The following is a 13,461-nucleotide window of genomic DNA, read 5'->3' on the forward strand; positions in this document are numbered from 1 at the left end:
GATTCAAAGGGTAAAAGATCAAATTTGAGTGTAAAGCAGCATCCAGTGATAAGGGTTCAGCATTGGAGAAGAATGATTCCTGAATTCATGACTAGCAAGGTGAGTGATTATACTGTGTATTATAGTAGATAGGAATCATTATTGTTAGCAGATTTGATAGTAACTACGTCTCATTATTTCAGTGAGTCCATGTGGCATATGATGAAGCCATTGTATGAATACTCTAACTTCTAATGGCTACAATTGGATGTGACATATTGCTGTTAGAACTGGTCAGTATCATGACACTGTGTGCTATTCTTAATACACGTTGACAGCTTCTTCCATTGTGCCTTGTATTTCTTTAGTGCCTTTCATCCAAGGACCTGCAAACAAGAATCAAGTAATTATTCTTCACAACACCCCGGTGAGATACAATAGGTCTGATCAGATCTGCTTTCCCTATGGATACACTGCTGCACAGTAAGATTAATGGGCAAATCCAGCCTCCTCTTCCACAGCTGCAGAAGGCCCCTGTGTAGCTGAACCAGGAAGGTCACTGTGGAATGTGCAGCACAGACCCTCCTCCGTACGCTAACACATGGAGGGAGGAGATGAGCATGGGGCTAACCAACAATTGCTCCTTCTGTCACTCTACACTGGGGGAAGCATAGCTGCTGGAACTAAGGATGCTGAGGGTACTGCTGCAACCCCTGGCTTGAACTGGTTTCCATCATATACAGGGTTTACAGCTTGATTCAGTGGCTCTCAGCACCCCCACATTGTTCTTAGCACCCCTGGGGAAGGAAGGGAAAGAGGATGTTAAGTGCTATATAATGGCTTCAGTCTTTTGGTTGATGCAGACATTGCAGAGCAACGCTATGACCTGTAGGGGGAGCTAACACAACATCATATGTTGAATTCTCAGAACTGCAGGGAGACGTTTAGTTGTTAGAAAACCAATATTGTTTTAATCCAGATTAACAAAAAATAGAATGAAAACATTTCTATTCATATTACATACTGTTATCATGTAAATGTGAGTCCTAAAACCAGCTGACTGTCTCCTTTGAAGATGAACCCACACTATATAAACTGAAGACATTGCTTTCTGCAAACACTATAGCTGGAGTCCTGCGTGGATACAAAATTTGTATCCACATCTGATCCACAATCTGCAAACATTCTCTGCAGATACAAAGCGGATATCCACAGATTTGCAGGGCTCTAGATCGTAGGTGCTGGAACTAGGGGTGCTGGGGGTGCTGCTGCATCCCCTGGCTTGAAGTGGTTTCCATCATATACAGGGTTTACAGTTTGGTTCAATGGCTCTCAACATCCCCACTATAAAGATTGTTCCAGCACCCCTGCTCTAGAAGTAAAATTCGGATCTGCATCCATCTGCAATCTGCAAACATGGTCCGTGGCTAGCCACATCACTAAGGATCATTCTAGATCTGGTAAAATGAAGCACTGGTATTAGGTCTTCAATGTAAACACTCTGAGTTTCCCTAAGGAGCTGTGAGGTTTGAATTTAAAGATGAAATCCAAAAAGGAACAAAATAAGTTTGTGTTTTGCTTATCTTATGATGCATAAATGAGGTCTGTAAATTGTTTTTGTTTCTTTGGGGGGTTCTGTTTGTTTTGTTGTTTTTTCCAACAACAAATCAGGGGAGAACACAGAGTTGTCTTCTTCTTTCCATTTGAAATCCAAGTCTTGTTTATAGTCACTATAGTGACTGGAGAACTAGTGACAATGTGACATCCCAAGAGTCCAGGAAAAGTTGAGCAGAACGGGACTTCGGATTTTGTTTTTGGTTTGTCACATTGATTTAACGCCAATGACTAAAATTAAGATCAGAAATCAGAACATAAACAGAAAAAATATTTTTTAAAAAACACCCTTTCCCAATCTTCTTCATGTATCATAAATAAAGCTAGAAGGGAGGAAATTCCAATATAAAGAAAAAAAATCCTTTGCAGGCTACCTTTAATTCTTTCAGCTACAGGAAATTCTACTCTGCTCCACAAGGTGGAAACCTTCCTTACTGTTTGCCCAAATAAAATAATATCCGAGTCCACAGACTTGTAAAACTTTGTTTTAGTTTAAATTTAAATACTGAAAAAATGACTAGCCAAAGTAAATAACGTGACATTTAATAGACTTACACATTTTAATACATCTCTTCCGGATCTAAAATGATCCTTTCTACAGATGCTGGCACGAAGAAGCAATTGTATCATGCAAAAAGTAGTGTAAATAATAATACAGAACAGGCTGAGCAGTGAAATTAGATCAGATTCTATTAAATCTTCTCTTCCTGTTAAATCAGATACTCCTCAAAGCACCAGTGCAGAAGCTCAGCACTTAAAAATACCTTGTTTTTATTTGATCTGTTTATAAAGGCCCTGATCCAGCAATGAGCCCAATGTGGGCACCAGGGTGACTTCACACAAGTGGGACAGCATCCAGAGATCTGGCCACAGTGATTTCATTGCAAGAGTGAAGTTAAAGGCCATAACTTTTTGTGTCCTATAATTTTTACATAAATTGTTCCAATATTCTTTTTTCTTGAAGAACCAATAAATTCCCATAGCCCAGTATTCATGAGTGATAACAAACCAGTATGTGAATTCCTGCACTCCTCAGCTAATTTACCCAGAAAAAGCTGTGGATACAGCCCACTGGGCATAAGCAACTCACCAATAACAAACCAGTCTGTGTACACAGGATTGAGGGGCACAGGAAATCCTGTAAGATATCAAATGTCAGAGTGTTATGATCAGTGATGGGTTAAGCAATGGTTTTAATTATATAGGAATAGCTTGACTGACTAAACTGCAATAGATGGATTAAAGTGGTGCACAACCGAATACAACTTCACTGTCATGCAGATTTTCCTGCTGGAGAAAACGTAGGCTGACTTGCAGTTCATCCCATTAGTCTTGGTGGTTGTCCCCAATAATTCCTCTTCCTCCTTAGCATTTATATTCTTCAGATAATGGCATTGGGCAAACATTTGACAGTTTCTAAAAGCCACACCCCCAGTTCATAGAGAGATCCGGGCAAGGAATAAAATTGGCAGAAAAAGAAAACACTGATCCACAGGTGATTTTTGCATTGATCTGTGGGCGCCGGCACTGAGAATGGGGACTTCTGCGGGGAGAAGAGATGGGTGATGGATGCCACAGAGAGGGAAATACAGGATCATACAAGATGATCGGGGGTGGGGGTGAACCGACAGAGCCTCAGTGAGTTCATTAGTGCTGGGGGTTCCGCCTGAGCAGAATAATTTGCCGGATCAGACAAAACGAAGGATCTGCATGAACCCGACGGAATTCGTCTTGTGCCTACCATGATTTCTGCTTGCGCATGGTCTCACTTTTCTGTCTTTGTTCTTTAGCTTGTGTGGTGGGGGAGAGGCAACGGTTCCGCCCTGTGTTTGGAGAGCGCCTAGCGCTAAATGTAATCTAAGCAATGATTGCCATTAATAAAGGACAATAAGGAGCGGGAACTGAGGGAGTGTGTGTAGAAGGCAGGTGGGGGACCCCAGAAGTGCACAACAGATACAGTAACATCCATTGGGTATAAAATAGTGATTTAATCAAACCACCGGCATCCCCTCCACACTGTTACCAACGTGCGTTAAGGAATGAAGTGCTAAGAACTGGACCTGAAGCAAAATCCCGCATCCATCCAGCTGCCCCTGAACGTGGCAGGATTGAAATCTGAACCTGGCCCCACATTTTGCAAGTGCACCCCCCCCCCCCGCATCTATCCAGTAAACTAGATCAGATCCGGTGCCCTACCCCGCCCCCCTCCTCAGCCTTTGGGGCGTCTGGAATTTAGGCATGAATTTAGCAGCTTGACCCCCTCTCTCGCCTGTGCCCAAAGGTGCAGCATCCTTGGTGCTTCCCGGGGAGGGAAGGGGCGTGGGGGGGACGGTGTTGGTGATCTGCAGAGAGGTGCCGGTTTCCTCCCTACGCTGCGGTGGATGCTACCGCTACCAGTGGCCGCGGTGGCTCAGCGCTCTGTGTGGCTGGCCGGGATCCCCTCCTTCCCCGGTGCCCCCTGCGGGCAACTCCACCCCAAGCGTGGGTCCACCCGAGCTCAGGCATCGCCGCTTTAAGCGGAGGACCATGCTGGGCGCTGGGGGTGGGGGGGTCCCCGCGCCGCCCCTCGCTTCCCCACGTGGTCTCGGTCGGTGCCTGTGAATTTCAATCGCTGGAGGGTCGCTCTTGGTGCAGACACCGGGCGAAGCTGCCGGCGGAGCGGCCGGTCCCGGAGCTGAGATCCCGACACCCCCTAGCCTACCCGAGGCTACCACCTCCGCCCGCCCAGCTGCCGCGTCTCAGCCCGGGGCTGGAGGGTCCCGGCGCCGCGCGCGGCGATGAATGAGCGGCGCCCGGAGCCGGGGAGCGGCGGGGCTGCACCGCCGCCAGGTCCCGGAGCAGCCGAGTGAAGCGGCGGCGGGAGGATGAAGCGGCCGGGCCGGGCCGGGCTGGGCTCCCTGGCCGCGCTCTGGCTGCTGGTGCTGGGCTCGCTGCTGGGGCTCTGGACCGGCTTGCAGCGGGAGCGGGAGCAGGCGGCGGAGCAGGAGCGGCGCTTCCCCGCGGGGACAGCCGGCCGGAGGCAGCCCCAGGAGCAGCGGGGCTGGGGGCGCGGCGGCACGGGCGATTCGGCTCCCGACAGCCGCTCGGCGGGGCAGGGCGAGTCCCGCGGCGCCCAGAAAACTTTCCGAGCGCTGCTCACGCTGCCGGCCGCCGGGGACAGGGGCGAGCCCCTGGAGGGGCAGAAGCAGCCCGCGCAGCCCCGCGCGGGGCCCGGACAGAGCTCGCAGCCGGAGCCCCGGCAGGGGCAGAACTTGGAGCCTGGTTCCAGGGAGCCGCCGGCCCGGGAGGCTCCCGCGGACCCCGCCTCCGCGGTGCAAGGGGGCATCTTCTGGAGCCAGGCGCTGGAGCAGCAGGTGCCCCCGGGCTTCGACCCCGAGCAGGCGGCCTCGTGGTTGGAGACTGCCCGAGCGGCTCGCGTGGCCTCTCTGGAGCGGGGCGGGTGCGGCCGCAGCTCCAACCGGCTGGCCCGGCTGTCGGACGGGAGTCGCGCCTGCGTCCGCTACGGCATCAACCCGGAGCAGATCCAGGGCGAGGCGCTCTCCTACCAGCTGGCCGAGCTGCTGGGCATCCGGCAGCGCCTGCCGCCCATGGCCCTGGCCCTGGTGGAAGCCCGCGGCAGGCAGTGGGGGCAGGTGCGGGACGAGCTGCGGGGCTCGCACTGGGCCGAGGGGGCGGTGGTCAGCCTCACCCAGTGGGTGGACAACTTGACCGACGTGGTGGCCCCCGCGCCCTGGAGATCCGAGGCGGGGTCGGGCAGGAGACTGCAGCCTCTGGCGGCTGGGGAGCTGGGCGGCCTCACCCAGTCCCAGCTGGTGGAGCTGGTGCAGTGGACCGACCTGATCCTCTTTGACTATCTGACGGCCAACTTTGACCGGCTAGTCAGCAACCTCTTCAGCCTGCAGTGGGACCCCAGGGTGATGCACCGGGCCACCAGCAACCTACACCGGGCACCCAACGGGGGCCTCGTCTTCATAGACAACGAGGCGGGCCTGGTGCACGGCTACAGGCTCCTCTCCATGTGGGACAAGTACAACGAGCCCTTGCTCCGCTCCGTGTGCATCTTCCGGGAGGCCACTGCCCAGCGGGTGCGGGAGCTGCACCGCCTGCAGAACGCAGCCTCGGAGCTGCTGAGACTCTACCGGACTCACGAACCCCTCTCCGGCCGGCTGGGCTTCCTGTCCGAGCAGCAGGCGCAGCTGCTGCAGGGCAGGATAGACTTTGTTCACAAGCACATTTTGCACTGCAAAGCCATGGCCACTTCACTGTGATCAGTTTGTCTCTACTGTCTTGTATTTATGTAACCCGAGGGTGAGGAGTGGGTTTTCCCTACTAACCTTTTTGCAGTTGTAACATTTTCTGGGATTCTCTAAATAGGAGACTGAAATAATTCTTTCAGGAACCAGTTTCCTCATGGGAAGGAGGTGTAGGCTAGTGGGCTGAGTACAGGACTGGGACTTTCTGGTGGTGTAAAGAGCCCAGCTTCCTCATCTCTGGCTGCTGGAGCCTTTTTAATGGTCCATTTAGTTGGGTGCTTAAAGGACTAGTCCTGTGAGACACTGGAGTCCCCTCTGCTCTCCTTTGACCTCACAGGGAGTCAAATGTACTCAGCTACTTAGGAGAGGCACTGGCATAGGACTGGGCTCTCTACATGGCTTTAGATGCCTCAATTTAGTTTGAATATTCTTTGCCCCATGAATTACTGTTGTTGGCCTCTGGGAAGGGACCCTAAAACATCTGCCTCTGCTCACTGCATCTGTGAAGCGTGGGTGATAATACTTACCTGCCTGCCTGGCAGGGCTTTTGTGAGGAGTAATTAGTTAATGTTTCTAAAGCGTTCTGAAGTTGAAAAGTGCTATCAGTATTATTATCTCTTTTTGTATTAGTTCCACACTGGGTCTCTTTCCAGAGATTAAAAAAAAAATCATATCTCTTAAGTATTTCCCTTAACTCAGTCAGTACAACTGCCCACTTAAAAGACAGTGTACAAAACTATTGTCCTTAACTGGCTGGTATCAACTACCTTTCTTCTAATGGAGGCAGGCAGGTACACTTATGGATTTTCTTGTTATGACCATTTATTTTTTTAAAACCTGACATTCATAAACTAAAAACTGATTGGACAGTACAGGAGCCCTTGACTAGCAAAACTGCCGTATCCATGGAGGCTCTTTTCCTATTGGTGTCTCTATCCAGAATGGATCTATTAACTGTTTGTTAATCTTGTCAATGAAAAGTATATAGAGAGTAATATTCCAGTAATATTCCAGTAGTTTGTCATCTTTGTTGTCAGAAGCATCTGGTTAATCTGATGGGGTTATAAGTGTCTGTTATTTCTAATCACTGTCATTTGGTTTGAATGCTAAAATAACTGACTAATGGGTGAAAAGAAATTATCCCAGGGTTTTAAATATTGTTATTGTACTAAGACTTTGGACACATTAGTCAACTGGGGGGAAATCAGTTTCATGCACTTTACTTTGACTTTTTATTTTTTATAAGAAGACTTTTATTTTACAAAGTCTGCCTTTTCTGTACATTATATATGTTCATAAGTTCTTCTGTAACATACAAAAGAAACTGATATTTCAGTAAAAGGGTCTTAATGTTTTACCTCTTTGTTCCAAATACTTGTTTTGAATTTAAAAAGAACACTTAATCTTCAGGTTTTTTCCAAAGAGAAATAGAGCTCAATTCACTAGCACTACTCCTGATTTACAGCAGGTTAGGAAAGAGAAGAATCAGGCCTTCCAACTTTCCTTTTTCTTCCTTTCCTAAAACCGATTTACTTATTTTAGTGCAAGTTGGTATGTGAACATTCGTATTTTGGAATAACAGTTCCTGTTCCGAGCCTTAATTAAATGGACTTTAGTGACTTTTATTTTGAAATGTGTTCACCCCCAGTCTTCCTCTGAAATAACTAAATCAGTTTCTTTACATTTCAGAGTAACAGCCGTGTTAGTCTGTATTCGCAAAAAGAAAAGGAGGACTTGTGGCACCTTAGAGACTAACCAATTTATTTGAGCATGAGCTTTCGTGAGCTACAGCCGAAAGCTCATGCTCAAATAAATTGGTTAGTCTCTAAGGTGCCACAAGTCCTCCTTTTCTTTTTTCTTTACATTAACTTTCTTGAGTCAGTGCAAGTATGTTGTAGACAACCCCATCATATGTTCAGATAGTGCGCCAACCTGTTACTGCAAGCTCAAGCGCTCCTTTAACAAAAGCATCCCCTCTGGTATCAGCCCGCTTTCTATCTATACTAGTTTTCTATCTTTTGTGTTTGACTTTATTCATCCTGTATTCACAATTAGGGACTAACTCCAATCATGGCACCAGAAAACTTGTCCAACAAACAATATAATTTAGAAAATTTCTATTGCACTGAGTGTCATAAATTTCTTGGGATTGGGTGTACAAACTAAAAGAAAAATCATACAACTGTCAGTTGGGTTTTTTTGTTTGTTTGTTTGTACCAAAAAATAACTTGTAACAGATTTACTGATACAATAATAGACAGTCAAGACACAAAGTAAAGGCCAAAATTGGGGTTGGGAATCAGACAAATTAAACCCCAGATACAAACTGTGATGCGATCAAACAGGAATACAACCTCTTCCACATCTGGACAGGCACATCTTGGTTGATTCAATGTTTCAGTGTGCTGAATGGTAGCCAGATAAGTAGGTGATTTCACCGTTATCTGGAGCATTGAATCCCCCATGAATTCAATGAGTACTGCATATGCGCACATTTATACTAGGAGATGGTGTCTCATATCTGTTAATAATATTTCATGCAGGCTAAACCCCACAGCTGAACAGGTTTCTTTGACAGTTTATTCTTTTAATTTTTGTAAGGACAAGAAAACAGGTTCACAAACACATGAATAAACTTGGTACAGTTACAATGTTTAGTGTTCTTTACCAAGTATATTTTTTAAATCTTACAGCTGCCCCAACAGCAGCTTCCACTCAACTGCTTTAACTGACAAGTCTCTTTATTTAACTTGTATTTATAGCTCTCAGCATTTATCTCTCAATACAATGCACAAAATCCCATGTGGCGTCCCTTTTCTATTTACATGACAATGTACAATTTAACTGTGTCATTCTTAATTCTTTAGCGCTGTTTGTCAGCATTACTTTGTAGCTCACTCAGATGCAATGTTTCAGTTGTGTTCACCTAATGAAAATACATCTAAATAATAAACCACTGTCATAAATTTTAAACCACAGTGAAGAGCAAACTGCTGTGCCACAAATATCTAAGGTTTCATTTCTGTTTAGTAAGTATTTCTGTAAGTATCAGCACAACTTCAGTTTTGACTGCTAATGGGCAATATATCTTCTTTGCAACGTCTTTCAAACCAGACCCTAGATAATTACACCTTTCAAGAAGAAACATGATTTTCTATTTGATGATTGGTAACTATCTTAAGTTATATATAGGTTGCATGTTAGAAGATGGGGATAGTTATAGGCTAATGATGCTAGAGATAAATCTGCAAGCAACTGGAAGAAATGAGCTTATTCAATAAGGATATAGAAAACCAGCTTGATTGGATTATGACACTTTACTGTGTGCTTTATGTGCTTCAGGAAAATACTAAGAGCCTCAATGCATTTTATTTGTCTGAAGTAAGATCATCTGTCTCTGTGCTAGAAAAAGCTTTGAATTAGCATCAAATTAAGGAAGATTAAGGCTATGTTTAACTCTTCTGTTCAGTTTCTTTAAGGCAGAATAGTCACTTGTAAATTCTTGGTCTGCTACATTCTTTGCATTCCTTCTCAACTTTATATACTGTCTGATGTCTGACTGTCTCTAACCAGAACAAAGAGGTGAACAACTTTTAAACTTTTTGGTGCCCAATTCTCTTCTCATTTACACCAGTTTAGCTCCTTTTTCTCCCATGGAGTTACTCCTGATTTTCACCAGTGAGAGCAGCGACTCAGGCCCTTCTTGTTTTTGGTGAACAATGACCAGAAGACTTAACCAGGGAGTTTGAAATAATTTCTATGTGTAGCTAAATAATTATATGCCACTGGGGTTCTTGATTCTGATCATACACTGCTGTAGCTTAGAAATAATTTAACTGGATGTCAAAAGAATCACACTCGTGTAAATAAGTTTAGAATAAGGTCTGGGGATTTTAGGCCCTAGTTCAGCAAAACGCTTAAGCATGTACTTAACTTTGAGCACTTAGCAGTCCCATTGAAGTCAATGTAACTACTTGCACGCTTGTGGGCTTATTTGGTTTGCTGCACTGGGGCCTTAATCAACTGTCAATTGTTACATATAACTGGTAGGAAAAGGTAGTTTGAAAATAGCTATTTTTCTGGCCAGTCACTGGCTATCCTAAATTTAGTAGCTGGTTTTCCGGTCATCAGAGCTGGATGGACCCCCCACCCCCCTCACTACTGCCTGACAACTGTGGCTCAGCTGTAGAAGATTTCAGAATCTGAAATGGACCTCCTTTAATCCCTTATCTCAGAAACCTCCTGTCTGATTATCTTCAGAATTCCTTCCCCCAAAGTCTCCTCTAACTGGAGTCTAAGGGCATGATTCTCCATCGGGCTTAACTCCATTGACATAAATGGAGTTACCCTCAATTTACACCAGTGTGAGTGGAGAGTCCGGTACTAGATTCTTTTCAAACAGAGATGGGTTTACTCGTGGACTTTAGGGTGAGGGTATTACAGTCAGACTTGTCAGGGAAAGTGAGTCATCACTGAGCCCTCGCAGTGCAGTGAGCATCAGAATCTCATTGAATTGAATAGGCTGCCCACTGAGTGAACGGAGCCAGACTGAGATTAGGTGGACAAATGTGCCTGCTACCTCTAGAGCATATCCCTGGCACAAGAGCTGGCAGAAATGGGCACAGCTCCTTTGACCATTTAAGGCCAGGTCATCCCATTTGAAGATCTTGCCTGTAACTTAGGCCCAGTGCTAAACATAAGAGTTATGTTTTGATTCAGCAGTTTACATCACACCCTTAATAGTTTTGTGGTTTATTTTCCTTTGAGGGTTTTTTTATGATAATGGCATTTAGAATTTGCTCACTGCCATGGTAGGTGGTCTAGGACTAGCTTGGATGTGAGATCATATTAAGACTTAATCCGCTCCTGTATGTCATTCCTGCTTACTTTGCAACCACAGCATAAAATTTAACTGCTCCTTCAGAGCCTTGTGCTCTGGATTGAATGCTGTGAAGCTCTGGCAATAATCGCATAGACTTTATAATAAGCAGCTCCTGCTGTGGGTCTGAATGACACTTAGGATTGGTAATGACCTATAAAACTTTTTACCTTGAGGTCACTAGTTTTAATGCAGCTCAGGGCTGTAACAACTAAGGTTTTGTCTATGCTGGGAATTTGTCCTGGTTACAACCATCAACTGCTAGCCACTGGTGTAGCTGCACTGATGGAAATACTTATTGTAGACAGGCAAAGCAATTTGTACTGGCGCAGTTTACCTTGGTTTCAGGATGGGGTAAATTGTACCAATTTGATGCACAGCATATAGCAGGTTTCTCAGTCTATGCAAGGGTTTTGCCTCAGTGCAGCTACCCCAGTGGCTGAAATCCCCATGTAGACAAAGCCTCAAAAGCTGTGACCTTGTGAATGGCCTCGTTGAAAGGAATTAGTGGTCTCTATTTGGTTCCCAGCGGAGAGGTGTCCCCATCACAAAAACTACTGCTGCCCATTTGTTCATTTCATTCTGGAGCATTTCACAACCCAGAAATCCCATTTTTCAGGAAACTTTCGAATGGGGCAACACTGGAATTCAACCTTTTGCATGTTTTACTATCAAAATTGATTTGCATTTTTCACTTGCCAATAGATCTACATTGGAGGGGAGAATAGACTCATTTTCATTTTTTGTTGTTGTCGAGCAAAACATTTGAGCCACAGTGAACGTGGGAAATGAAATGCAGACAACCAGGCACATCTCTGCCCGCTTCCCTCCTGCAGTTGGCCTCTCCATGTCAGAATTGAGACAGGTTGGCAGAGCGCAGTGTGAAAGCTTGCACAGGGCAGAAGCTTTTAGAACTCTACAAATTTCAGCTCTCTTTACCACTTAACTGTGTAGGAACAGGTTAAATATATCTAGCATACCTTTTATATTTTGGCAAAAAGAATGCTCTGCTGCTGGTCTCTGCTAGGTGCAAGATAGAGGAGAGGGCTTTTTAGAAGATGTGTCTTACTGCTTAGTATTCTGCCTGTTACACTGTGAGCAGGGAGCATTGCCTAGTGCTGAGAGCATGGGTCTGGGACTCAGGAAATCCAGATTGCTAAACCCCAGCTTTGTTTCAGACTTTCTATGTGACCTATTCTAATTAGGTTTTTATACTGTGCTTGTCAGTGTAATATCTGATCATGTGCGTGTCTCTTAACTTCTCTCTGCCACAGTTTTCCCATCTGTAAAATGGGGATTGTCATACTAAGATGTTGTATGAGTTAATTCATTAACATTTCCAAAGCACTTAGAGACCCTCAAATAGAAGGTGCTATAGAAAGGCAAAGTATTATTATCAATTGAATGATGCATTTTCACTTTAGATTTCTAGAAGCGTTCCTCAAAGTGACAAACCTCTCCATCCAGATCCAATGAAATAATCTCATTGTCACAACAGAGAATATTCTGATCAAGATGTTCCCCAGAACGGAGTCTGCTCTTCTGCAATGTGCAGCACTTCAGTGCGGCAGGACAGACAAGAAGGGTGTGTATGCTCCAGCACTTAGAAGGAGCAGGCATAGATGCGGGATTGCGTTGCAGGTGCAGTTAAGCGGACCCTGTGCTGCGAAATGGACCCAGCACATCCTGATGTTCAATTGATCGTGACTTTTGAGTTCCAGCAGCACAGAAGACCATAACTGGGATCAACCATGAGGCTGACATTTTATTTTAGTAATTAGAGGTTTTTATTAGCTAGAGGTTAGATTTGAAACGATTCAGCTTATTGCTTGTCTTTTTTTCTCCCCACCCTCACATTCCACCACTAATTCAAAAGTGGCTGAGTGATTTTATCTCAAAATGTGCTCCATTTTACAACAAAACAAACTCCCTTCCCCCCCCAAAAAAGCTTATTCATTCCACTGCTGAGCTCTTGCAAAATCCCCTGAAAGTAAGGACAGACAGGCACTTAGCTAAAGTGGTATTAACACACTAATAGCATTAATGTAGGACATAATAGAGGAAGGAGTGAATACATTTTACATTGGTATCTCAAATTTAGCACAAAAGAAGTATGGTTTATTTCTGCATATCTGTAAATTTCAGTTGTAGGAGTAATAATTTTTTAATGGGCCTGTCTTGCTAGCTTCCTCCTTGTGTCCTGCTGTGGGGGAAAGTGCATTAATAAACCATGTTTCAAAGCTGCCTGTGTGATTTTTTTCTTCTGTGTACGATTTTTTTGGAGTTGAGGTTGGAACCTATTCACTGTATTTGTTTAAATGACTGCAGTTAGTCAATTTCCCTCAGTTTGGCTGGATCACCTTCACACTCCTAGAAGTTTTTAAGAAGCATTTAATTTTTTTCCTGATAAGAGAAACTAATTGTTTCCTTTGATTTGTTAGAATTATACAGAATTTACACTGGTGTCAAAAGTTTTTGTATTGTTGCAATGCAAAATCATGTGACATACATTATGGATGAATGTGGATTGACATCAGTGGTTTCATTCTCCTTTCCCTCCAGTCGTACAGCAGAGTAACTATTCACATCAATGAAGATATTCCTGATTTACAACCATGGGAGTTCAAAATCAGGCCCCACTACACTTGCAATTTGTTATATAAAAGTAGGCTAAATTATGTTCTCATTTACACCCAGGAAGGGCTGAGAGCATGAATTTGGCTGCAATTTGGAGCT

General features: G+C 44.9%; 1 protein-coding gene and 1 long non-coding RNA gene across 2 annotated transcripts; one reads left to right on the top strand and one right to left on the bottom strand.

The window, feature by feature from the left end:
• Nucleotides 1–330: 330 nt before the first annotated feature.
• On the bottom strand, nucleotides 331–4,007 carry LOC141990039 (uncharacterized). Its single transcript, XR_012640054.1, has 3 exons — nucleotides 3,863–4,007; nucleotides 2,684–2,731; nucleotides 331–365 (listed from the first exon to the last, which is right to left on the bottom strand). It is a non-coding gene; the product is annotated as an uncharacterized LOC141990039 (long non-coding RNA).
• Nucleotides 4,008–4,229: 222 nt separating this feature from the next.
• Nucleotides 4,230–12,974, top strand: FJX1 (four-jointed box kinase 1). Its single transcript, XM_074955278.1, has one exon. The coding sequence runs from the start codon at nucleotides 4,458–4,460 to the stop codon at nucleotides 5,859–5,861; it is 1,404 nt and encodes a 467-aa protein (XP_074811379.1). The 5' UTR covers nucleotides 4,230–4,457; the 3' UTR covers nucleotides 5,862–12,974.
• The last annotated feature ends 487 nt before the right edge of the window (nucleotides 12,975–13,461 follow it).

This window comes from Natator depressus, chromosome 6 (genome assembly GCF_965152275.1).
Source record: "Natator depressus isolate rNatDep1 chromosome 6, rNatDep2.hap1, whole genome shotgun sequence".
NCBI classification, from domain to species: Eukaryota; Metazoa; Chordata; order Testudines; family Cheloniidae; genus Natator; species Natator depressus.

Excerpts from the sequence above, each read along its gene's own strand:
- FJX1 (XM_074955278.1), top strand. The coding sequence starts at position 4,458 with ATGAAGCGGCCGGGCCGGGCCGGGCTGGGCTCCCTGGCCGCGCTCTGG.